Raw genomic sequence first — 25339 nt, 5'->3', positions numbered from 1 at the left:
CCATGTGGTTGCTGGGATTTGAACTCAGGACCTTCAGAAGAGCAGTCAGTGCTCTTAACCGCTGAGCCATCTCTCCAGCAGCCTCATGTCTGTTCTTATGATTTGTATTTGCTGACATTAGAAAACTCATAGAGACTCATAAAGCTCTTGCATTTTCTGGTTTGTTTTCTTGCTTCTCTTGAAACCTATAGCCACCAAGTAGACAGAGCCATCTAGTCAAGGACAGCTAGCCATACTAACGTCCTACCAACAAGCTCCTTGAACCAAGGCTGATTTTATGACCTACCCATTGATCATAACACAGAAGGTCAGCTGAGACTGAGATCAGCTAAAATACAGTTCCCAAAAGTAAGCTAAGTAAACATTCAGTTTGTCCCACAGCAATGGACAATTGTGTTTATTGTCCATTATAACAATTATTTCAATGGCGCACGCCTTTAGTCCCAGCACTTGGGAGGCAGAGGCAGGTGGATTTCTGAGTTTGAGGCCAGCCTGGTCTACAGAGTGAGTTCCAGGACAGCCAGGGCTACACAGAGAAACCCTGTCTCGAAAAAAACAAAACAAAACAAAACAAAAATCATGATTTGAAGACATGCTAATCAAACTTAAGTGGTATTAGAATTATAATAACAAAACACCAAGCCCTGGAAGGCTCAGGAGAGAAGCAAACAGAAAGCAGAAAGGAAAAGTACATAAAACTAATAACTAAAAAGCAAAATAAGCATATTCCAAAAAAAGATGAATGTAAGGCTGGACAAATAAAGACTTGGACGTCGCTGCCTTAGGAGTAAACATGAGCAAAGAGTACACCCAGAGCAGGCCCTCGCCGTGGTCTGAAGGTATGCTGGCCTCTTTGGTTTACTGTACACATACACATTGGGAGAGTCCAGAAACCAAACCAAATGTATATAATAACTTAAAATAGCAAAAAAATTTAAAGAGAGATTATTCTTTAAGTAATCCTGGGAAAACCAGATTTCTACTTTAAAAACATTTAGTTTTAGCCTACCCTCACACGCCAAACACTAAAAGAGACAGCTGGGCTTCTGGGGGCACTACGCACAGGCAGTTCACAGGAACACATGTACACAAAGCACCCACACACATAAGACAAAACAATACAAAAAGGTTATTCTCTAGCTGCTATGCAAGTACTGTGATCAACTCTCTAACTCACAGACTGACAACTAAAGACCAGTTGGTTCTATTCTGCTGCCTTCTTTTTTATTCTACATAGAGTCTCACCAGACTGGCTTCAAACTCGCTATGGAGCCCCAGGTTGGCCTTCAATTCATCATCCTCCTGCTTCAGCCTCCAGAGTCATGGTGAGGTGATGGGCCTGACTACCCTGGCTAAAGGTATTCTAATGGCTAGGCAGTGGTGGCTCATGCACCCGGGAGGCAGGAGCAGGTGGAGCTCTGTGAGCTCAAGTTCAAATGTGTCTTTTTATCTCCAGGTAACAACAAAACCTCCAGATAATAATAAGAGAATCGTGTGGTTGTTTGGTTTTTTTAACTTAGTCTTTTTTTTTTCATTCACTTTATTCGAGAACCATGTGAGTCTAAATACAGACTCTGTGCTAGAAGCTGGGCCTAAAACCTGTGAAAAACAGATACTGTACTTGTTCTTACAAACAACCTGCCAACAAGACAAACAAGGCAGTTGAAAAGGCCCATGATAGGGAGCTTTCAGAAACACTGTAAAGAAAATGCACAGGATGCCGGGCAGTGGTAGCGCATGCCTTTAATCCCAGCACTTGGGAGGCAGAGGCAGGCGGATTTCTAAGTTCCGGTCTACAAAGTAAGTTCCAGGACAGCCAGGGCTACACAGAGAAACAATGTCTCAAAAACAAACAAACAAACAAACAAACAAACCAAAAAAAGAAAATACACAGGATTCTGGGAAAGTAAACAAGAAACTATCTTGAAGCAATACTTACAGAATTCTGCACACAATGTATGACCTGTGACAGCACAAATATGAATTGTCTTTTATCCCAACTCTGCAGGAGTTTGACCATTCTAATCTGTCTTCTCTACTCAACAGACTTATACGATAAACCAGTTACTTAAGACTGTACCTCAATCTTCTCTTGTAGAACTAAGGGAAACAATACCTTCCCCATGAGACTGATAAGACAGGGGGCTGGAGAGATAGCTCAGCGGTTAAGAACACTGACTGCTCTTCCAAAGGTCCTGAGATCAATTCCTAGCAACCATATGGTGGCTCACAATCATTCATAATGAGAAAAGACTGATAAAATAACTAAATCAAATATTTTTGTTTTATTTTGAAACTAAACACAAAGATAAATTAATATCATCAATAAAAATTCACTCACATAAATCTATATTTTCTAAGTGAATTAACATTTCTAAACAACTTAGAGACGTGTCCTAGCACATATTAGTCATCATCATATAAATCAGCATCACCATGCATATGCAGTTATAATACAACTAACTAGTCATTTTAAATAAAAATTTTTAAAAAATGACTTATAAACACTTTTGGAAAAAAACAATCACTTTTCTCATAAGAGTCTAGAATACCTTTAAGTAGAATGAGACAGAGGACATAGGAAGAAGGGAGGGACAAGAGTACAGGAAACAACCAAAGGGGTGGTGGGGAGAGCACAAGGGCTCCGAGGCATTGACTTTGGCAAAGGTCAACAGCGCACTCTACTGGACCTAAGTCTTTCCTACACTGAACTAAACTTGCTAATGCTTGCTACACTAACTCAAATAGAATTACTGTTATTAATATCTTTGATTCTAACATTTAATAAATAAAAACACTGGAATCAGTATAAAACATGTCTATAAAATAATTTACTCACTATAAATATTTACTTAAAAATATAAATCAATTCCTAAGAAAATTATTATAAATGCTGGAACAAAGCAGTATTAAATTAACATTATATTTCCCAAAACAGTTTCTCTTGTCAAGGTTCTGACCTTGTGAAAACTGAAGCCTCACTAGATTGCTAACATAAAGTATCATAAGAAAGGAATCTAAGAGTCAAGTGTGGCAATACACACCTGTAATACCAGTACTCAGGAGTCCCAGGCAAGTAAAATTCAGGGTCACAGTTACATAAGGAGCTCAAGGCCAATCTGAGCCCTGTGAAGCCTGTCTCAAACAAACAAAACAAAACAAAGGACAACTAAAAAGAAAATAATAAGGGCTGAAAAGATGGCTCAGCAGTTAAAAGTACGCCATTATTTTCCAGAGAATCCAAGTTAGATTCCCAGCGCCCTCATGTCAGGACTGAGCTGACTCTAACTTGGCTTTGCGGGGATCAGATGATACTGTTTTCACACTATGGGCACTGCACACACATGGTGTACATATGCATTAAGACAAAACACCTATATACATAAAATAACTAACAACAACAATAACAAAAAGAACTTGGAGCCCCCTGCCACTCTGTTCTTTCTTTTCTTCAATAAATCTACAGTTAGGGCTGGAAAGATGGCTCAGAGGTTTTGAGCACTCGCTGCTCTTGCAGAGGTCCTGACTTCAGTTTCCCGCCTCTTGAAACTCCAACCCCAGGGGATCTTATCCCCTCTTCTGAATTCCACAGGGACCAGCACATATGTGCACATACACACAGAGACACGTACATACATAAAAAATAAATAGTAAATCTTTAAAAATAAATCTATGTTTACTCTGCTTTATGAAAAAGTCAATCTACAATGTTCAGTGAACCAGATGTAAGGAACAAACTATTATTTAAATACAACATGGTATTGACTCTTTGTTTGTTTTCTCTCTTCTTCCTGTATCCCTGTGAACCTCTGCTGAAGATTTCTATAAGAATCCCTCATTCCTTTCCCACATCACTTTTTTCTGTACTGTTCAATAATGCAGCCCTGGGCTTAACCCCAGCACCACATAAACTAGGCTTACCGACATGTGTGTGTAATTCCAGCATTTCCCAGAAGGATCAAAGTTCAAGGTCATCCTTGGCTACATTGAAGCTAGAGGCTAAGCTGTAGCTCCCTAACAACATCTGGCACTGAGTCAAACAGTAAAGTACTGAATATACAGTTCTGAAAATAAAGCACTGAATATACAATAAAATACTGATCTCAAGCACATAAAAATATTTAGGTGATATAAACTAAAATATGCAAAATGAGAGCTGGAGATATGGCTTAGTGTCTATGCATGTTTGATGCTCTCACAGAGGTTCTGATTTCAGTTTCCAGAATTTACACTGGATGGCTTAAATTTGCCTATATTCTGTGCTCTCTTCTGACTTCTATAGGCTACTGAACACAATCAGCATATATATGTGTATGTGTATATATATAAATATGCATAATATATATACATAAATAAAAACTGAACAACAACAAAAAAAGATAGATAAGGGCTGGCCAGATGGCTCAGTAGTTAAAAGTCTCATGCAGTTAGAAGCCTAACAACCGAAGGTTGAGCCCCTGAATCCACATAACAATAGAAGTAGTCTATGATGTTAGATATGTTCTATATCATGTGCATGTCCAATATCATACATGTATGAAATAATAATTGACAGTTCAAAATATGACAGATGAAATATGAGGCATATAATCTTTTAATATGTAAAGTTCCAAAATAGGCCTTTATTTTCTACTTTACGTAAAAAGATCTAATGATAAATTAACTTCAAAAATTATTATACAGGGCTGAGACGATGGCCCAGTAGTGGAAAGCACTTGCTGCTCTTGCAGAGGACCAAGGTTAGGTTCCTAGCACCCACACGGTAGCTGACAACTGTCTGTGGCTCAAGTTCCAAAGGATTTGATGCACCCTCTAAACTCTACAGACACCAGAAACACACGGTACACAGATATGCATGCAGGTCAAACACTGGTACACATAAAGTAAAAGAAAAAAAAAATAAAGAGCTGTTATATAGTAAATATTAAAATATAAAGTAAATATGCATGAAATATATTTTTATTCTAAATCTATATAAATCACTTACTCCAAAGTCTATAGAAAATATTTTCATATTTGTATTTATAAATACTAAAATAGCTGGGTGTGGTGGCGGAAGCCTATAATCCCAGCACCTGGGAGGCAGAGGCAAGCGGATTTCTGAGTTCGAGGCTAGCCTGATCTACAGAGTAAGTTCCAGGTTAGCCAGGGCTACACAAAGAAACCCTGTCTTGAAAAAAACCAAAACCAAAACCCAAAAAATAAATAAATTAATTAAATACTAAAATATATTACAACAATAAAGTAAAGTCCTAAAAGGAAAATAGTCATTACCCTGCATTTAATTTTTAAAAGAAAATCATCTATTTCTATTTCTAATACCATTACCATTAGTAGTAGTAGTCTTTTTTATCCATGGAGATAATTAATCTTAATTCTCTGAAAAACTATATACACTACTTCATGACAAATATTAGGAGGTATTCACCAATATTAAAATTTTTCTAAAGTACAAATAAGAAAACATACACATTCACTATGACTATTTATAATGATTGTTTCCATTGTAATTACTTATTCTCTGTTAAGACATACATACATATATATATATATAAAATTTTTAACTCAAGAATCTGTGGCACTGGGCTGGAGAGATGACTCAGCACTTAGGAGCAGTGGCTGCTCTTCCAGGAGGGCCCCCAGCATCCACGTGGTACCAACTGTAACCATGGTTCCAGAAAATCATGCCCTCTTATGGCCTCCATGGATAACAGACATATATGTGTGCATAGATATACATGTAAACAAGGCATTCAGATACATAAAATTAAATAAATTTAAAAGTTTGTCCATATTTTTCCTAGCCATTCAGAAAATACATAAAACTATTTTATATATTCATGCTTTTTATTACAAACTTAGTTAGAGCAGTATTAGAACAAATCTTAGAACTCAAGCATGTTCATAGAATCTTTATGAACACTGACACAGCACTAAAAGTGGTAAACCCTGTCTCTGACCCACGTGTTACATCACTATCTAAACAAAACCAACTGAAAATATAGATATTTATCCTGGGTTTATGTCTATATACTATGTATACAAAACAATTTTCATGATTATAGACATGGACCTCATTACTAAGACATCTTATCACACAAAGTCTATGTGAATATTCCAAAATGAGGAAAACTGAAAAATGTAAAGCATCTTCAGTACCAAGCATACCAGATAGAAAAGTAATATCCAATCTATATATATTAAGAAACACTGAGTCGGGTAGTAGTGTTGCACACCTTTAATCCCAGCACTTGGGAGGCAGAGGAAGGAGGATTTCTGAGTTCAAAGCCAGCCTGGTCTATAGAGTGAGTTCCAGGACAGCCAGGGCTACACAGAGAAACCCTGTCTCAAAAAAACCAGAAAGAAAAAAGAGAAAGGGAAAGGGAAAGGAAAAGGGAAAAGAAAAAGGGAAAAGGAAAAGGGAAAAGGAAAGGGGAAAAGGAAAAGGGAAAAGGAAAAGAGAAAAGGGAAAAGGAAAAGGGAAAAGAAAAAGGAAAAGAAAAAAAGAAAAAGGAAAAGAAAAAGAAAAAGAAAAGGAAAAAGAAAAAAGAAAAAGAAAAAAAGAAAAAGAAAAAGAAAAAGAAAAAAGAAAAAGAAAAAGAGAAAAAGAAAAAGAAAAAGAGAAAAAGAAAAAGAAAAAGAAAAAGAAAAAGAAAAAGAAAAAGAAAAGAGAAACAAATACTGGGGACTGGAGAAACGGCTCAGTGGGTCAGAGCACTGGCTGGATTCAGTTCCCAGCACCCATGTGGCAGCTCACACCTGTCCATAACTCCAAGATCACATCCTCACACAGACATACATGCAAGTAAAACACCAATGTACATAAAATAAAAATTTAAAAAGAAACATTTAAAATCTGAAAAATAAATAAAAATCTTTAAAACTCTGATCCTATTTCAGATACTAGTTATTCAATCTGCGCATTGTTGCTACTATTTCTTCTACTATGTACTGCTAAAGCTCTAAAGTATACTAACATCACTGTAATGATTTAATCCTTGCACCTGCCTTGTGTGACAGACACTTGTATCCATTTAGCAAATGGGAAAATTAAGTACTGTTCTAAGAATTAAAAAAAAAACTAACCCAGAGTATATACACAGAGAAGGATACATATACACAGAGAAGGATACATATACACAGAGAAGGATATATATACACAGAGGAGGATACATATACACAGAGAAGGATACATATACACAGAGAGGGATACATATACACAGAGAAGGATATATATACACAGAGAAGAGCTGTGTTTAACTCAAGCTCTTCCAGGCAAAAGGATCACAGGTTAGGGGCAGAGCTGGGCTACACAGTAACTTCAAGCTAGCCTAGGTTAACAAAAAAATATAAATAATAAAAACAAAAAGTATTAAAAAATAGAAACAGAACTATAGAGATGGCTCAGTGGTTAAGAGCACTGGCTGCTCTTCTAGAGGACTCAGATTCTGACAGGACACAATTCCCAGGGCACAAATGATAGCTAAAAACTACCTGTATCTCCAATTCCAGGGGCTCTGATGCCATCTTTCTGTGATCAGTCTTTGAAACCCACACAATAGAAAGAGACAACCCCCACATGCTTGAAGCAACATATGTATACTCCCAGCCAACAAATAGACAGATAAATAAACGTAATTTCTGTAATTAGGAGCAATAGAAGAAGACACCTGGCTTTAACCTCTAGCAATACACACACACACACAGAGAGAGAGAGAGAGAGAGAGAGAGGAATGAGACCTTCTAGATACCCTCTAGTAGAGATCTTTCAGTCACTGTATACACAATAATGTGACACGGAAAGGAAAAGGCTTCATCTCACACATTAGTGACCACAAATGGCAGTGCAGGACTGGGAGCTCTTCTACTTTTCAAGATGTGCCATTCCTTCTCTACTTTCAAAAACAGATTTAGAAAACTTCCTATTTTCCTTCTCTTTTTAAAAGATTTTTTTTTTATGTGAGTACATGGTTGCTCTCCTTGGAGACACCAGAAGAGGGTGTCAGATCACATTACAGATGGTTGTGAGCCACCACATGGTTGATGGGAATTAAACTCAGGATCTCTGGAAGAACAGTCAGTGCTCTTAACCACTGAGCCATCTCTCCAGCCCCCAATTTTCCTTCTTTAAACTAAACAATGGCAAAAATACATACATTTTGGAAAGAGGAGCTTGTCCTTCTTACGGGAGACTCAGGCTTTACTCTACTTTCTGAAGCTAGTTGTGCATCTAAATGGTGGACGTCCTTTTCCAAACAATGACGTTTTCTTATCTGTGAACACAGAACCACATGAAGAACAGATTTGCTGTGAAATTTTCTACAGTCCTTCTTCCAAAAAGCTATTTCTACGTAATAATGAAATCTTAAAAACCAAACAAATAAACCTCATGACACCATTTAGGTCAAGAATATATAATAACAATCAATTATTAACGTGTAAAAATTACAGCATTACAATGATCTTCCTATAAAACAGTTATACCATGTAAACACTAAATACAACATTATAGCAAATCCAACCACATACCATACATTAATAATTCAGCCACATTCTAGCTCCATTTATAATTGATACTTTTCCAAAAACAAGCTAGTTTATACTTCTAAAAACAAGATTTAATTCTAGAAATTGTTGATATATATTTAAACTATGCATAACTAGACCACAAGCAATTTAAGTACTATGTAGAATGCAAGCAATTTACGTATATCCACTGGAAAGTACTAAATCATTTACATACAAGTAACATTAATTAATAATCCCTTTTACATTTATAACTAAGCATATTAAATTCCCAATCTCCCTACCTCAGTAGTATACATTTCAAGAAGACAGTCCCTCTACAACAAGTACATTTCAAATGAAGTAATACAGTTAATACAGGTCTTTAAATAAGTTTTAGAAACATGCGTGTATTGATTTTAAAAAGTAAGCAGCCAGGCATACGTGTGTTGCATTCTTAAAATCTCAGCTATGCCGAAAGCCAAGGAAGGAGCATAAGTCTAAAGCCTGTCTGGGCAACTCAGCAAGATCCTGTCTCAAAATCAATGTAAGGAACATAAGCTCTGTGGGAGGAGCTTAGCACTGCATAGCATGATGGAGGGCCTGCATGCACAAACACCAAAAACATCATTAGCACAACTAAAACCTCAACAAATAAGAATAAGCTTTGTCATTATATTTAAACTATTAATACCCCAAATTATCTACAATATGAAAACTCCTATCAAAGGTTATTTGACTAAACCACCAACCAAAGAGTGTACATGGATGGGTACATGGCTCCAGCTGCATATGCAGTAGAGGACTGCCTTATCCAGCATCAGTGGGAGGGGAGGACCTTGGTCCTGTGAAGGCCCCAGCATAGGGGAATGCCAGAGCCGTAAGGTGGGAATGGGAGTGGGTTGGTTGGGGTAGCAACCTCTTAGAGACAAAGAGGAGGAGGGATGGAATGGGGGGTTTGCAGAGGGGAGAGCAGGAAGGGGGACAACATTTGAAATGTAAATTAATAAAATAACCAATTAGAAGAAAAAAAGAAAAGAAAGGAAAGGAAATAAAAGAAAAGGAGAAGAGAAGAGAAAAGAAGAGGAGGGGAGGGGAGGGGAAAGGAGATGAAAGGGGAGGGGAGAGGAGGGGAGGGGAGGGGAAAGGGGAGGGGAGAGGAAAGGGGAGGGGAGAGGAAAGGGGAAGGGATGGGAGAAAGAAAAGGCCGTTATTAGGTAAAAAGCAATGAAGAGTTTAAAAGAGTACAGCAATGGTACTGGAGAAATGACTTAGTGATTAAGAGCACTTGTTGTTCTTATAGAGGACACAAGTTCAGTTCCCAAAACCCACATGGCGGTTCACAAACATCCATAGCTCCAGTTTTAGGGGATCTGATGACCTCTACTGACCTCTGCTGGCACCAGGCATACATGTGATACACATACATACAGACATACAAACAGACATACAGCAAAACATTTACTCACATAAAATAAAATTAAAAAACTAAACAAAATGAAAACTTAAGTATACTACTTTTTAACAGCATAGATACCAACTCTAGAACAATACAGAATAACATGGCCCCTGGACAAGGATGGCACAAAGAGTTGTGAAGCATTCTGTATTTGTAGCACTCTCTCACATGTAAAGTCTAGTTTAATTAAAAAAAAAAAAAAAAAAAAAAAAAAGATGTGAAAAAAATAGGCTATTATAGAAAAGAAGCCCAGCAGGAGCTGTGTGACTATGCTCAGAACACACAATACCCGTGCATAAAGATGGCACCATGAAACCTATATTTTATATAATGAATATTAGTCAGTTTGAAAATTAATAATTCCAAAAAACTATGAAGTTGCTCTATGTTTAAAATATGCCTTAAGTAAATAATTTACTATCAAATTTTTCATGCATAAGAAAACATCATAAAGTTGCTTTGACTATTTTAGTGTTAACAAGCTAATACACTAATAACTTTCTTTTCAGCAAGTAACAATAAAAATGACCATTTACTTTATAGCCATGATAGATTTAACTATTCTCTACCAATGCCCCCAACTTCACATTCCACTATATTTAACAAGATAAGTAGATTATTTTAACAGCCAATAAACTGCTTACCTGCTGTGTAGTTTCTAAGGGTCGGATTCTTTTCTTCTCTACCTGAAAATCATCATCTTCCTCTTTGTGTATGGATGCCTGTCTTTTGGCAGATAACTTTGCAGCCAGAGTATTTTTTTCAGGAGAGTCTTATATAAAAATTAATTTTATAATTAGTATGGTAAATTTATAATGAAAATATTTTAAGTAACTTCTACGCAATTTTTAGAAAAAAACTAAGATTTAAGACGTTTCTATAAAATTGATAACGTAGTTTAAAACTTATGATTTTCTTTTTCCCATTGGCTGATTATTTGAGACAGGATCTCATTATGTAGCCCAGGCTGGCCTGGGCTCCCAAGGTATATCAGACTAGCCTCAAAATCTCCTGCTTCTGTCTCTAAAATTAAAGATATTGTGACAGGGAATCTAGCAAGATATCTTTTAAAAAAAAAAAACTTTTATCAATCAATTTGTTTTTACCATAAATACAACAAGCATTTTGATAAACATATGTTTAACAAGAAATACCCAATTTGTTTCTCCCATCGACTCATGTTTTGTAGGCTATACTCTACTCATGGTTTAAGAAATATAACTAGGGGTTGGGAATATAACTCAGTAGAGCAGTTGTCTGGCATGTGGGGAGCTTTAGGTTCAATGCCTAAGGACCCTGACAAAATACACAAATTAAGTCCCTCAAAACTCAATAAATGTTATTTCATTTCCATGAAAACTTCATGCTCCTTTCCTACTGAGCTTCATCATGATCTTTAGGCTAAAAATAATGTTCATAGAATAAACTCATATAATGTCTTAACCTCACAACCCTGAAAGTAATTATTAAAATGACTTCCATTTTACAAAAGAGTAAATGTTAAAGAAATTTGTCTAATATGTAAAGTTAATAATTTACAGAGCTTAGGTGCAACAGATTTGCCATTTTACTTCAACATCCTACAACTTCAGTCCTGACAAACACAGCATCCTGTTTCCTGGAAGTACAGCAAACACATTTTGTTTTCCTCAATGTCAATAACATTATTTTTCACTCTCCTATACATTTCCCCTGTACCTTTTCTTAAAGGTATCTCCTTCCTCTGTTCCTGTATACATTTTCTCCACTTCTGTGGCTTGAATCCCTTTAACAGTCCTTCATTACACTGAGTTCACACAATGACCAGATAGCAAGAAAATCAATGTAAGAGAAGCAATGCCTTGACTAAAAAGATTTACATGTTACTTACAGGGTAGAAAGTTCTATAGAAGCAGGGCCAACAATTTGAGCCTATAAATACAGGATGGAATCTATACCATATGCCAAGTCTTTTCAAGTGGTTTTGTTGGTGTTTAGCAGAAGAATGCATGACTGTTCATGCATGTGGGTATCCACATATGGATACACACATGTGCACATATCCATATGTGCATACTCATGGAAGCCAGGTGTTTTTCTTGTGTGTGTGTGTGTGTGTGTGTGTCCAGTGTGGACACAGTGTCCATTACTGAATGTTTTGCTCACTGATTGGCTAAACCTACTAGCAGGCAAGGTCCAAGGACCCTAGCCTCACCTCTTTAAGGCTAGAGTTAGATGCACATCAGTGAATTCAGGTTGTTTTAGACTCGTTTATTATGTTTGATTGTGTACTTGCACAAGAGTGTAGGTGCCCACAGAGGACAGAGTGGTAGGAACTGAACCTTGGTCCCCTGAAGGAATAGTTCTTGCTCTTAACCTCTGAGCCATCACTCCAGCTCCCACACTCAGATTTCTAAGTAGGTGCTGAGGAATCAGATTCAGGTCCTCAGCTTGCACAGCAAACATTTTAACAAATGAATGGTCTTTCTGGACCCAGAATAGGAATAATTTCTTAAAATATAATAACTAATAGTTCAGCAACATGAATCGAAGACCAAGATATTCCATGATCCAGAAGCTATTCCCCATAAAAGCCATTCTAAAACGAAACTTTTTAAAAATGTAAGTTTTCTTTATGTGTCATAATATGATTTTTGCTGTTCTATATTGAGATTATTCTTACTTAGCACATGACAGGTTAATTTCCTAAACTACACTATGTTTTTGGTAGAGTTCCCATTCCTTTTTCTTTAAGGTTTAAACTTTATGAGTATGAGTGTTTTGCCTGCATGTATGTGTATGCACCACATGCATATATGTACATGCACCACATGCACATATGTACATGCATGCCTGTGGAGACTAGAAGAGGGTGTGGGTTTCCCTTGAACTATAATTACAGATAGTTGTGAGTCACCAAATAGGTGCTTCGATTCAAACCTGGGTTCTCAGATGCCGTCTTTCCAGCCCCTCCTCTTCTATTCTCTGCAGTTTTTATGAGTTTGCAAGGAGTTCATCAAAGAGGTTAAATTATTATGGCACACAACTTAAAAAGAAGTGAGTTATCTCTAAAATATATAAAGAAAGAAAAATAGAAGGATGGGGGAAATCAGAGGGACAACTACCAGAAATCAGAACAAAGAAAGACCATTCGAACAGGCAATTCACTAAAGATGATACTCCTGAGAACCAATAAACATGGAAAATGTTCACTAGCTACAACATACTGTCAATCAAAACTCAAGGCTGGGCCTGGGGTTAGTTAGCCTCAGGTTCCATCCACAGCACTGTGAAGAGGTGACATCAAGCCTCAGTGAGTGAGAGCGCCAAGCATGCACAGGAGTGCTCCCGACTTAAGAAAACTGGAGACATGAAGAGTGCCGAGAGCCTCTACTCACAAGCACACCCCCAGGGCTGCAGGCTCCGTGCCGAGCCAGCTCAATAAAGCGTATAACAAAAAAGTTATTCCATGAACTTTTTTGTTTCCCATTGCATAAAAAGTTATGTTTATACTATGCTCAACTATTAACTATGCAGTATTAACAAGTGAAAAAAACAAAGAGGTAACTTAGGTTTAAAATGCTTTCTTTAAAAAACAATACCTTATTGCTAAAAAAAAAAAAGGCAAAACAAAACAAAACAAAAACCTGATGTTTTAGAAAACTATGGCATCAACAAATCTGTTCAATTAACAGTTCCACAGACTTTTGATTTGATAAGAATGCAGTATCCACACAAAGTACAATAAAGTAAGGTATGCCTAGGGCATCACTGAGGAGGGCTAGAGGAAAGAACAAAAACTTAGAAAACCTGCTGGCATTATCTATCACAGCTGATACAATGTATGCACTAGAGCATTCCATCCCTAAGTATGAACACAACAGGAAATATGTTTGTACTCATACAAATAAGAAAGTCCATCTAATTAAACAAAAGTGGAAATAACCCAATTATCTGACAACTAACTAGATGAATACATCCTGGTATATTAATACAAGAAAAAAAGTATACAGGAAAAAGTGAAAAAATAAAAACAATATATTCTCATCACTATAATATCAAGTAAAAGATAGACATAAGACCACATATAGAATTCCACTTTCATAAAGAAGCAAAGATCGTCAATGGTGACAGATGACAACACAGACAAAATACTGGGAAAAAAGAAAAAAAAAGGGCTTAACCCAGCAAAATCCCTCAGTAATTAAGGTGAGAACACAAATAGAAAGTTCAAGAGCTTTTGAGCAGTCAATTTTACAGTAAAAATTATTCCAGTAGGACACACTGTTCAGTTCAAAACACACCCGTTGGCATAAATGAAACTTGAAGTTCTGTCATCAGCAGCAAAAATAAATAATATAAATCTAAGGATTTCAGAGAGGCTCAGTGTGTAAACGGCCTTGCAGTCAGAACATGAGGTCAATCCCCAGGACTCACATGGTAGAAAGAGAGAACGAACACCAGCAGGCTGTCCTCTGGCAGACACAAGAGTGCTGTGGCACACATACCCACATACACACACACACACACACACACCACACACACACCACACACACACCCCCATACACACACAGAGTAAAAAAAAATAAATAAATGAAATTTAAAAAAGAATTTCAGGGGAACTAAGACCCTAATTCCAGGACCTTTGTGGCCATCAGGCACATACATGGTATACAGACAGACATTGAAGACAAAATACTCATACATACAAAATAAATAAAATTTTAAAAAAAGAATATCAGAGAAATTAGGTAGAAATACAAAATTCATCCTAATTAAGTTTCACAGTAGTAATAATACCAACAGACACAACAAAATATAATTTGCCTTGACAGGGTGACGAGACTCCATTTCTTTCAGAAGATGGTCTGCTTGGACTGCTGAAATGAGGTGAAGTGTCCAGGTCTGTGTTGCTGTAGGTAAAATTCTTTGAATGGCACGCACAACAACATGAAGATGGTGCCGCAGGCTTTTTATTCAGGCCCTCGTCCACAGGCTTCCCTAAAAACAAAACAAAACACCTTCTATTTGCAGTACAACAACTAAATGAACAATAACCTTCCTTTCAGCTAAAGTAAGCAACCATCACAGTTCTCAAGGATTGGAAGTTTCTCAGGTTACAAGATGAAAAGATGAAACTAAGAAAAACAATCTCTCTGAACCTTATCTACAGTATCAAACCAAAACAGAAGAGAAAAGCTATGCCTGTAGTATGTACAGAAATGTTACCAATTTATAAACTACAAAAATAAACTACAAGAATTAATAATGTAATTAGAAAGTACACTGTTCTTGTATCTGAGATTTATTCCAAAATCAAGCAAAAAAAAAAAAAAAAAAAAGATTGAAACAAACACAGGAGTATATGGCTCACTACTGCTGCGTCTCAAAAGGAAGGATTGGAAATCACAGATTCCTAAATGATAAAGATAAGGCTTATCACTATCCATAAGATACTTCTTTTTTGAGATAGGGTCTCTCTACAAAGCTCTGGCTGTCCTGGAACTCACTAAGTAGCACATGCAGGTCTCAAACTTACAAAGACGTACTTGAGTGCTGGGATCAGAGGTGTTCACCACCACAGCCAGCCTTACATTATATTTCTACTTCAAACAGAAACATTCCAGCCAGAGCAGTGGTGGCTTACACCTTTAGTCCCAAAACTCAGGAGGCAGAGACTGGTGAATCTCTGAGTTAAGAGGCCAGCCTGGTCTACAGAGTGGGTTCCAGGACAGCCAGGGCTACAGAGAAACCCTCCCTCAATAAACACTAACAAAATCAAATAGAAACCTTGTATCACCTACACAATATGACTCAAGTATCAGAGTACATTTTAAAACAACACTCAAATCCTATAAAAAGGTAACTAAGATACGTAAATATAATTTTTAAAATTATAATATGGGGGCTGGAAGGGGTTCCCACTTCAGCCCCCAGCACCCACATGGCTGCTCACAATTATCACTCCAATTCCAGACGGTCCAATGCTTTTACCTAAATCCTTTCTTAGAAAATTGCAGTGTCTACATTGTGTGCTCACATGATACAGAAATACACAACTCATACCTTTTTAAAAGGTCATCATGGGTAGGATACCCAGGGAGTGCCTCCACCCTCTCAGAAGAGAAGGGGGGACAGAGGGAAAGATTAGGGGAGGGCAGTGAGTTGAATGTAAAGTGAATAAATAAAAATAAATTTAAAAAAGGTCATCATAAACAAGCATGGTCATTCCTTTATTCAGGGGCTGAGGTAGGACTACCTCAGTTAAAAGCCAGTCTGGACTACATAGTAAAACCCTGCCTCAGTATAAAAAAGAGGCAGCATGAAGACATATTATAAATATGTATATAAACCTCGCAATGAAACCACTACATATAATTAACTTACGCTAATAAAAACAGAAGGAATGGGCAGTGGTGGAGCATGCCTTTAATCCCAGCACTTGGGAGGCAGAGGCAGGCAAATTTCTGAGTTCTAGGCCAGCCTTGTCTACAGAATGAGTTCCAGGATAGCCAGGGCTATACAGAGAAACCCTGTCTCGAAAAAACCAAAAAATAAAAAATAAACACAGAAGGAAAACAAGTGACATGTTTTTGAATATGCTGATGACAATGTTTTTTCATCTACAACCAAAAAACATCCCAGATAATAAATTTCAATTAGTGACTAGAAGTATCACTTTCCCCCAAAGAATGACACCATTAATAAACAAAGGGACAGATCCGAAAATGTTTACTTTTTGTTAACAGTCTTTATTTATATCTATTGTCTGTTTTAAAGTGGGGAAAAACAGAGGACAATCTGTTAGAGCCAGCTTTCTCCCTCTCCCATGTGGTTCCAGGGTTGGAACTTCGGTCATCAGGAGTACTAAGCACCTTTACCACTGAGCCATCTTGTCTACCCCTTGTTTCCAAGCTCCATCAGTAACGCAAACATTTCTTTTCCATTATGTTTATGAGTATGAGTTTATGTCTAGGACTCACCATGAAAAAGGCTGTGATGGAGTCAGTATCCCAGTATCTTTGTTGTCTAGGTCTAAATGGTAAATGTTTATTTATTTCCTGGCAGTTCTGCGTACTGAACCCTGGACCTTCCACGTGCTAGTTAGAAATTATACCACTGAGCTACATCAATCACTGAGCAACACCCCTAGCACAGGATCCGAATTTATTTTTGTTGTGTTTTTTTTTTTTTTTAAGACAGATTCTTGCTGTCTCCCAGGCTTCCTTCAAACACCTGGTTCTTGGGCCTCAGCATGCTAAGTCCTAGGAATGAAGGCACATGCTAAATCCTAGCTAAGTTTGTTTGAGACAATGTCTCACTATGTAACTCTGGCAATAATTAACAGAATGGGACATAACAAATTTATACAAGCAGTATTAAAACAAGCCTCTATTTATCTGGTATTCATACAAGTAGAGCAACTAGAATCTTTTTTATTTACTTACCTATTTATTTATAACTAGGGTCTTGCTATGTAGCCCAGGCTGGACTCTAACTCACTGTCTTCTTCCCAAGTACTAGGCTTCCTAGCATGTACCACTATGCTAGTTTTGTATGTTGTGATGGTTTATATATGCTTAGTCCAAGGAGTAGCACTGTTGGGAGGTGTGGCCTTGTGGGTGTGGGCTTTAATACCCTTGTCCTAGCTGCCTGGGAGGCAGTCTTCTCTTAGAGGCCTGCAGATGAAGATATAAAATTCTCAGCTCCTCCTGCCTGGATGCTGCCATGCTCCTGCCATGACGATAATGGACTGAATCTCTGAACCTGTAAGCCAGCCCCAACTAAATGTTATCCTTATAAGAATTGCCTTGGTCAAGGTGTCTGATCACAGCAGGAAAACCCTAACTAAGCCATATATTTTCTTCTTCCTATATTTCACATTTTAATGTTTTAAGAGTCAAATAAGCAAATATATTCAAGGATATAGTCAAGCAATTAGTATATGTATCGGCACCATCAGAGCTATGGTGATAATTAATTATCATCTAATTATTTTTATAAGAACTCTAAATATCTAAAACATTCATACAATCTCTGCTTGATCAAGTAAAAGGACTACATTATATTAATATTACTTAAGAATTAATTTTGATGTATTCAATTTCTTCTGGAAGACTTATAATGTGCGTACATGCATGCATGCATGTGTGTGTGTCTGTGTGTGTGTGTGTGTGTGTGTGTGTGTGTGTTATGTTTGGAAGAGCAGTGCTATATAGCCTTAGCTGACCTGAAACTTCCTACATAGACCAGGCTGGTCTTGAACTTGCAGCAATCATCTTGCCTTTGGCTCCTGAATGCTGGAATTATACATGTGCCCCATCATGCCTGGAACAGATGAGGTATCTTGAAGAAATGTCTTTAACACTTAGAACAATGTTTGAATCAATCTAGATAAAGTATACTTTATTATATTCTTCTCAGATCCCAACTAGCAGCCTGAAATATCAAGAACTATTTCCGGGGCCTGGCCTGAAGGTTCAGTAGGTAAAGGCACACACACACTTGCCACTGAACCTTCTGGTGGAAGGCGAGAAGTGATTCTAGCACCTTGTCCTCTGACTTCCATCCCACAGCACATGTGCACACGTATATGCACACAAAAATAAATATAATAATCTTTTAAAAGAGAATTTTGCTTACCACTGAGAGATTGTTGCCATGCCAATGCAGAACAAAGTAAGGCTAAACTTTTTCCACTTCCTGTGGGGCTCTCCAACAAACAATGTTGGCTACCGTTTAGCCCTCTGACGATCTGTGGACAAAGATGTCAATTTTAAAAAGAGGAAAGTAATAAATGACTCCTTTATTAGATCTCTCTCCACTGAACAAGATCACAGATAGAAGATCATAGAAGAGTCAGGATGTACTCCAGGAAACACAGCTACTGCCTAAGAAGAATTAGAAAATTTTATCAAATTTAGATTTTATTCCTTTATATTTCTTCTGAATAGTCTACTGGTCTTATAAACATGTCAAGCATGAAAAATTTAAAGAGAAACTTATATTTAATTATACAAGCACAAGGAGTTTCTATGGAACTGTAATACATGCTGGAGAGGTGGTGGTTAAGAACAGTTGTTACTCATGCAGAAAACCCAGGTTCAATTCCCAGCACCACGTGGTAGCTTACAACTACCTGTAACTCCAGTTCCAGGAGATCTGACACCCTATTCTAGGCCCCTCAGGCTTTGGGCACACATATGTTGCACAGATATACATGCAGGCAAAACACTCATACGCATAACAAACAAAAGACTGTAATACACTAATAGCTATGAATATCTATGAGAAAAACTTGAGAGATAGATACTACTAGTGGAAGGACTATTATAATAACTTTGAATAGAAATGTAAAATGTAGTAAAAATGAAGAATAAAAATCGAAAATTCCAAGAGCTGAAAATATTTTTCAGATGTTCTTGCTACATCCTAACCTAAACATACACAGCTTAGGATTGTCATATCACTTTCCTAGAAGTTAGGTGCTCTCCCAGATGAATCCAACAAATATTAGCCATCATTTTGTATCTGTTAATAGTCACAAATTCAATGTATACTTGGAATCACAAGCCACAGCATCTTGATAAAGACTCAACTGCTATAAAAGACTTACAGAATTCATCATAGCAAGCTGTGCTGGATAAGCTTTACAGGGAAAGTGGATCCTCACCCCACCGATGGTGTATTCAGACGACACTGAGGACATTCTGCTTTCTTCTACACTTTAAGGGCTTCACTACAACAGAAACAATAAAATGAATATCGAAGGGTTGGAGAGATGGATTTCCAGAGCCCACGTCAGGCACCTTCAAACGCCTGTAACTCAAGTTCCAAGGACTCCCACACCCTTCTCTGGCTCCTGCAATAACCTGCATTCACTTGGCATACCCATATACACATACACTCACAAATATAAAAAGTATTATAGTTTATGTATCGAAATAATGTCATTCAAAGAAAACCAGACACTTACCAATAGAGCAGAAGTCTAATAATAAAAACTGGAATTAATAAGCACATATATAAAAAAAATTCTTAGTCTTATAGATAAATCTCAGTCTGGTCTGTGTCTGGGCTGGGACCCTGAGCAGACCTTGGGTACAAACTCCGCAGCCAGTCCCACAACACCAGAGGAAACTCCACTTCCTGGCACTCTAACACACCCAGGATCCCGGGAGCTTGGTCACACCAGATTTCAGGGTCCCAGAGGCAGCTTGACTCCTAGGAGCTCGGACACACCCTGGATCTCAGGTTCACAGGACCCCAGAATCACAGAGGCAGCTTGACTCTGAGGAGTTCTAACACAACGAGGATCACAGGAAGGACAGACTCCAGTCAGATATAGTGAAGGCAGATAGCACTAGAGATAACCAGATGCCAGGAGGCAAGCTTAAGAACATAAGCAACAGAAACCAAGGTTACTTGGCATCATGAGAACCCAATTCTTCCACCATAGCAAGTCCTGGATGCATTGTCACATCGAAAAACAAGATTTGCCGGGCAGTGGTGGCGCACGCCTGTAATCCCAGCATTCTGGGAGGCAGAGGCAGGTGGATTTCTTAGTTTGAGGCCAGCCTAGTCTACAGAGTGAGTTCCAGGACAAGCCAGGGCTATACAGAGAAACCCTGTCTCGGGGGAAAAAAGAAAAAAAGAAAAAGAAAAAAAAAAAGAAAGAAAAACAAGATTCAGATCTAGAATCACTTCTTATGATGATGATACAGGACTTTAAGAAGGACATAAATAACTACCTTAAAGAAATACAGGCGAGGGCTGGAGAGATGGCTCAGCGATTAAGAGCACAGTCTCCTCTTCCAGAGGTCCTGAGTTCAATTCCTAGCAACCATATGGTGGCTCACAACCATCTGTAATGGGATCCAATACACTCTTCTAGTGTGTCTGAAGACAGCTGCAGTGTACTTAACATAAATAAATAAATAAATAAATAAATAAATAAATAAATAAATCTTTAAAAAGAAAAAAAAAAAAGAAATACAGGAGAACACGGGTAAACAGCTAGAAGCCCATAAAGAGGAAACACAAAAACCCCTTAAAGAATTACAGGAAAACACAATCAAACAGGTGAAGGAAATGAACAAAACCATCCAGGATCTAAAAATGGAACTAGAAACAATAAAAAAAAATCACAAAGTGAGACAATCCTGGAGCTAGAAAACCTAGGAAAGAGATCAGAAGTCACAGATGCAAGTATCACCAACAGAATACAAGAGATAGAAGAGAATCTCAGGTGCAGAAGATACCATAAAAAATATTGACACACACAAAAAAAATATTGACACGACAGTCAAAGAAAGCGCAAAAAGCAAAAAACTCCTAACCCAAAACATCCAGGAAATCCAGGACACAATGAGAAGACCAAACCTAAGGATAACAGGTAGGAAGAGAGTAAAGACACCCAACTTAAAGGGCCAGTGAATATCTTCAACAAAATTATACAAGAAAACGTCCCTAACCTAAAGAAAGAGATGCCCAGGAACATACAAGAAGCCTCTAGAGCTCCAAACAGACTGGACCAGAAAAGAAATTCCTCCCATGACATAATAATCAAAACACCAAATACACTAAACATTGAAAGAATATTAAAAAGCAGTACGGGGAAAAAGGTCAAGTAACATATCAGAATTACACCAGACTTCTCACCAGAGACTATGAAAGCTAGAAGATCCTGGGCAGATGTCATACAGATCCTTAGAGAACACAAATCCAGCCCTACAAAGGATAATAGATGGAAAACACCAACCCAAGGAGTGAAACTATACCCTAGAAAAAGCAAGAAAGTAATCTTTCAACAAACCCACAAACATAATTCCACCTCTAACAACAAAAGTAACAGGAAGTAACAATCACTTTTCCTTAATATCTCTTAATATAAAAATTATTATTACCAACATATCCTAATAGATTGAAATTCAAAAATATAAGGAATTAGAAATTTGTTGGCTATCACCCAATGGTCTCTCTAAATTGGTAATTGGAGAAATATGTCCGTTATAGTACAATCCATATACACTTTCTGCTTGTTTGTAAGTGACAGTGTCTTGCTGTATACCACATAATGGTCTTGAAATTATGCTTCTCCTATCTCAACCTCTCTATTAGTAGGATTGTTTATTTGATGTTTTTACACTATACTATGTTTTTACACTATACTATGGTTTTCAGAAAAGCTTAAATATTTCAAAATTACTTATATAGCCAAAAGAAATGTAGACAATTAATTTGGGAGGTGACTTGTAAGAGAACAACAAAGAATAAGACTGAATGACTTGCTTGATATTTATAATTATTGTATCAATTTTGAAGATGACCTTATAAGTTACTCTTTTTTCTGAGATGAATGCTTTTCAAAATTATCACAGCCAATGAACCAGAATCTTACCCTCACCAAATGTCTGTGCCACCCTCCAAGCAGAACCATTGTTCATTGAAACAGTAGATGAGTGACTTCATGGATAGACCATCCTAATACACACACCATTTCTTAAATGAATGTAACCTGTTTCCTGTGGGCTGAGAATGATGACAATCACTTAAGTCAAATAGCTTTAACCATAGCAAGAAATCTGTATCCAAATAATTGTGTCTAAAATTCATCCCTTGGTGCAGCAGAACTGTCAGCTCTTAGCTTAGCTACTATGGAGGTAAGTTACTTTGGTGATGTGAGGGACACTGAAGTACACCCTTATTACAATGAACACCAATGTCTAAAAATTGTTCTTATTTTGGGTTTGTACCATAGTAAGAGCCAAGATTTTAAGCTCCACTAAAAACAAAACAAACAAAAAGACTATCTTTTTACATTCATTTAATAGCATGTCCATCATTTTTATGATTGGTATAAAAATATATATTGTGAATAAAAATTAAAATTTAAAATAAATAAATAAATAAATAAATCCCAGGGTCAAAAGCATGTACTAGAGTCTGACCAGTCTGGACTGGCACTCCATGATGTATTAGTTATGTGATATAAGGCAAATCACTTAACTCTTCTAGAACTCCATGTCCTCAGATACAGAATAAGAATACTAGGCTGGGCAGTGGTGGTGCATGCTTTTAATCCCAGCACTTGGGAGGCAGAGGCAGGAGGATTTCTGAGTTTGAGACAGCCTGGTCTACAGAGTGAGTTCTAGGATAGCCAGGGGTCACACAGAGAAACCCGGTCTCGAAAAACCGAAGGTGGGGGGGGGGGGGGGGGGTGGAGAATACTAAGAAAAAAGCCCTATAGGACTGCTGTAAAGGTTAAATAATGTAAAAACACACAGTAGATGGCAGATGAAACACAAGCTCCTATAGCAAGTTTGATTACACATAATCAACTTAGAGATTATTCTGAGGCAGCTCTGATGTCCCATAGCCCCACTGTTTCCTCTCATTCTGTACATAGCTGTTTGCCGTTTTCACACTCTCCCAGTTAGTAGGAAAAAGGAGATGAATGGGCAAAGAGCATAGGCTTTATCTTTGACTTACCATTTTACACCTGTAGTCTAAAATTCTTACCTGCAATAATGTCTACTTTAAAAATTGTTGTAAGGGAGAAAATAACTTTCCACAGAAATTCTCTTAATTTTTTAAAATCAACTTTTAGTTTACTAGGGAAGGAGAACCCGCATGGCATAACACGTGTGTGGAAGTCAGAAGACAATGTTCTGGAGTCAGAATAGGTTCTCTTCTCTCACCATGTGGGTCTCAGGAATTAAACACTGCTAGCTTGGTTGTGTTCTTTATCTGCTGAGCCAGCTTCCTGGACCAGCCTAGTAATTCTGAAATCAGGAGACTATAATGGAAAAAAAAAAATAATGGATTTGAATCCCACTGTTTGCATCACCTAACCTCCCAGACAATTTCATTGACTGAAGAATTTTCACAATGGTGAGAAAATCTGGTAAACTCAGTCTCAGTATGTGGAGACAGTTAAGACAGAAGATTCAACAGGTCATGAAGTCAATAATAACTTTAACCACAACTTCTGTGCTCCCCAAAAACCCACTACTCCAAGTTATTTTCCAGTTCTAAATATTGTTCTGTCAGACAAGATCTGCACAAAATCAAACCATCAAGACCTATTAACATTCCATCAGGCAGTACTAGTTGGACTCATTGGGTGGGAGGGGACAAGGTGGGAGGGGCGTTTGAAGGGGTCCTGGAGCAGTGTGAAGGGTGTACTCAGCTAGGTTATGGTCAAGATACATTGTATATATGCATAAACTATCAAAGAATAAATAAAAGATATTGTTAGAAAAAGTATCCAATCACTGATTTTATCTGTAAACCTCTGAGGTTTAGTGGAATCTAACGTCTTAATCTGAAGCAAACACTCAATATTGTCTTACTATAATCTAGGTGGCAATCTATGCCTGGAGCTGTGGCAACATTCCTCCTAAAACGAGGGCGCTACACTTGTAGAATGCATCAAAGAAAATCACACTTAGGGATGTGGTGGCGCAGTTCTCTGGCCCGCAACAATCGGGAGGCAGAAGCAGGTGGATCTCTGTAAGATCCAAGGCAGCCTGGTCTACAGGAGTTCCAGGCAAGCCGGAGCTAGAGAGTGAGACCCTGTCTCTTTAAGAAAGCAAGGGGATTGGGGGGCGGGGGGAGGAACAAATCTGTCGCCCGCCCAGAAATATCGCGGGAGTCGGGGCTACCTCAAGCCTGCGTTCACAGAATGGCAGGGCTGGCTCCCTACTCCTCAGCTTTCCACCCCCGAGCTCCCAGTTCTCACACATCCTAGGGCTCCACGCCGCAGAGCCAGAGAGCCCGCTAGCCCCAGCCTGCGGACGCCCGTCCCCTCCCCCGCCCTCCTTTCCACTTGCCCGCCGCTGGCTCCGGCACCCAGAGAAAAGCAAATGCTGACGTTTGACAGAAAGCAACGGGGGAGCCGAGCTACAAGGAAAGTTCTAGCTCACCGGTGGGCTGTTAGCGCGCTGCCAGGTGCCGAGGTACTGCCACTCCTCCGTGCCGCAATCCCCAGCGCCACAGACGAATTCGCGCCTCCCGCCCCTCTGTTCCCAAACAGCCAATCACACAGCCAGGCCGGAACATTAACAGCCAATCATCGTACGAGGCTGACACTATGCCGCCCAATGGGAGCCTGCGAAATAAAATCAACCCTAATGTACTTGGCGGCACCGGAAACTGATCACCCCCGCGAGAAAAACTGGAACAAATTCCGCAGATCTGCTTGAAGGAAACAAAAAAGTCTTGTACCACTTTTGGAAATGGATGATTTAACCTAGACAGCCAGGTCCCTATGGCTGGAAGACTAACTTGCGACGAAAAAGAAACAATTCTTTTTCCTGTCGCAACTAAAATTTCCCATGGTCGCAGTATCCAAAGAAAAAGGAACACAAACTGCACCAGAATTGTCACCAAAAT

General features: G+C 38.1%; 1 protein-coding gene and 1 non-coding gene across 6 annotated transcripts in view; one reads left to right on the top strand and one right to left on the bottom strand.

Moving 5' to 3' along the window:
• Brip1 (BRCA1 interacting helicase 1) overlaps positions 1-24973 on the bottom strand; it is a 145222-nt gene extending 120249 nt beyond the window's left edge. For 2 of the 5 annotated variants that reach the window (XM_052195126.1, XM_052195130.1), the window contains exons 1-6: positions 24871-24973; positions 19560-19682; positions 18587-18698; positions 14771-14944; positions 10609-10736; positions 8157-8273 (exon numbers count right to left, since the gene is read on the bottom strand). In XM_052195126.1, the coding sequence (XP_052051086.1) occupies positions 8157-8273; positions 10609-10736; positions 14771-14944; positions 18587-18698; positions 19560-19652 (624 nt within the window). In that variant the 5' untranslated portion in view covers positions 19653-19682; positions 24871-24973. Of the gene's footprint in view, positions 1-8156; positions 8274-10608; positions 10737-14770; positions 14945-18586; positions 18699-19559; positions 19683-20694; positions 20863-22343; positions 22475-24870 lie in introns of all 5 variants that reach the window. The other 3 variants (XM_052195128.1, XM_052195129.1, XM_052195127.1) reach the window with 3 other exon arrangements.
• On the top strand, positions 10017-10119 carry LOC127695649 (U6 spliceosomal RNA). Its single transcript, XR_007980026.1, has one exon. It is a non-coding gene; the product is annotated as a U6 spliceosomal RNA (small nuclear RNA).
• Positions 24974-25339: the final 366 nt, after the last annotated feature.

This window comes from Apodemus sylvaticus, chromosome 10 (assembly GCF_947179515.1).
Source record: "Apodemus sylvaticus chromosome 10, mApoSyl1.1, whole genome shotgun sequence".
NCBI classification, from domain to species: domain Eukaryota; kingdom Metazoa; phylum Chordata; class Mammalia; order Rodentia; family Muridae; genus Apodemus; species Apodemus sylvaticus.
The sequence above is the reverse complement of the archived record's forward strand: the minus strand, read 5'-3'. Positions and strand labels throughout refer to the sequence as shown.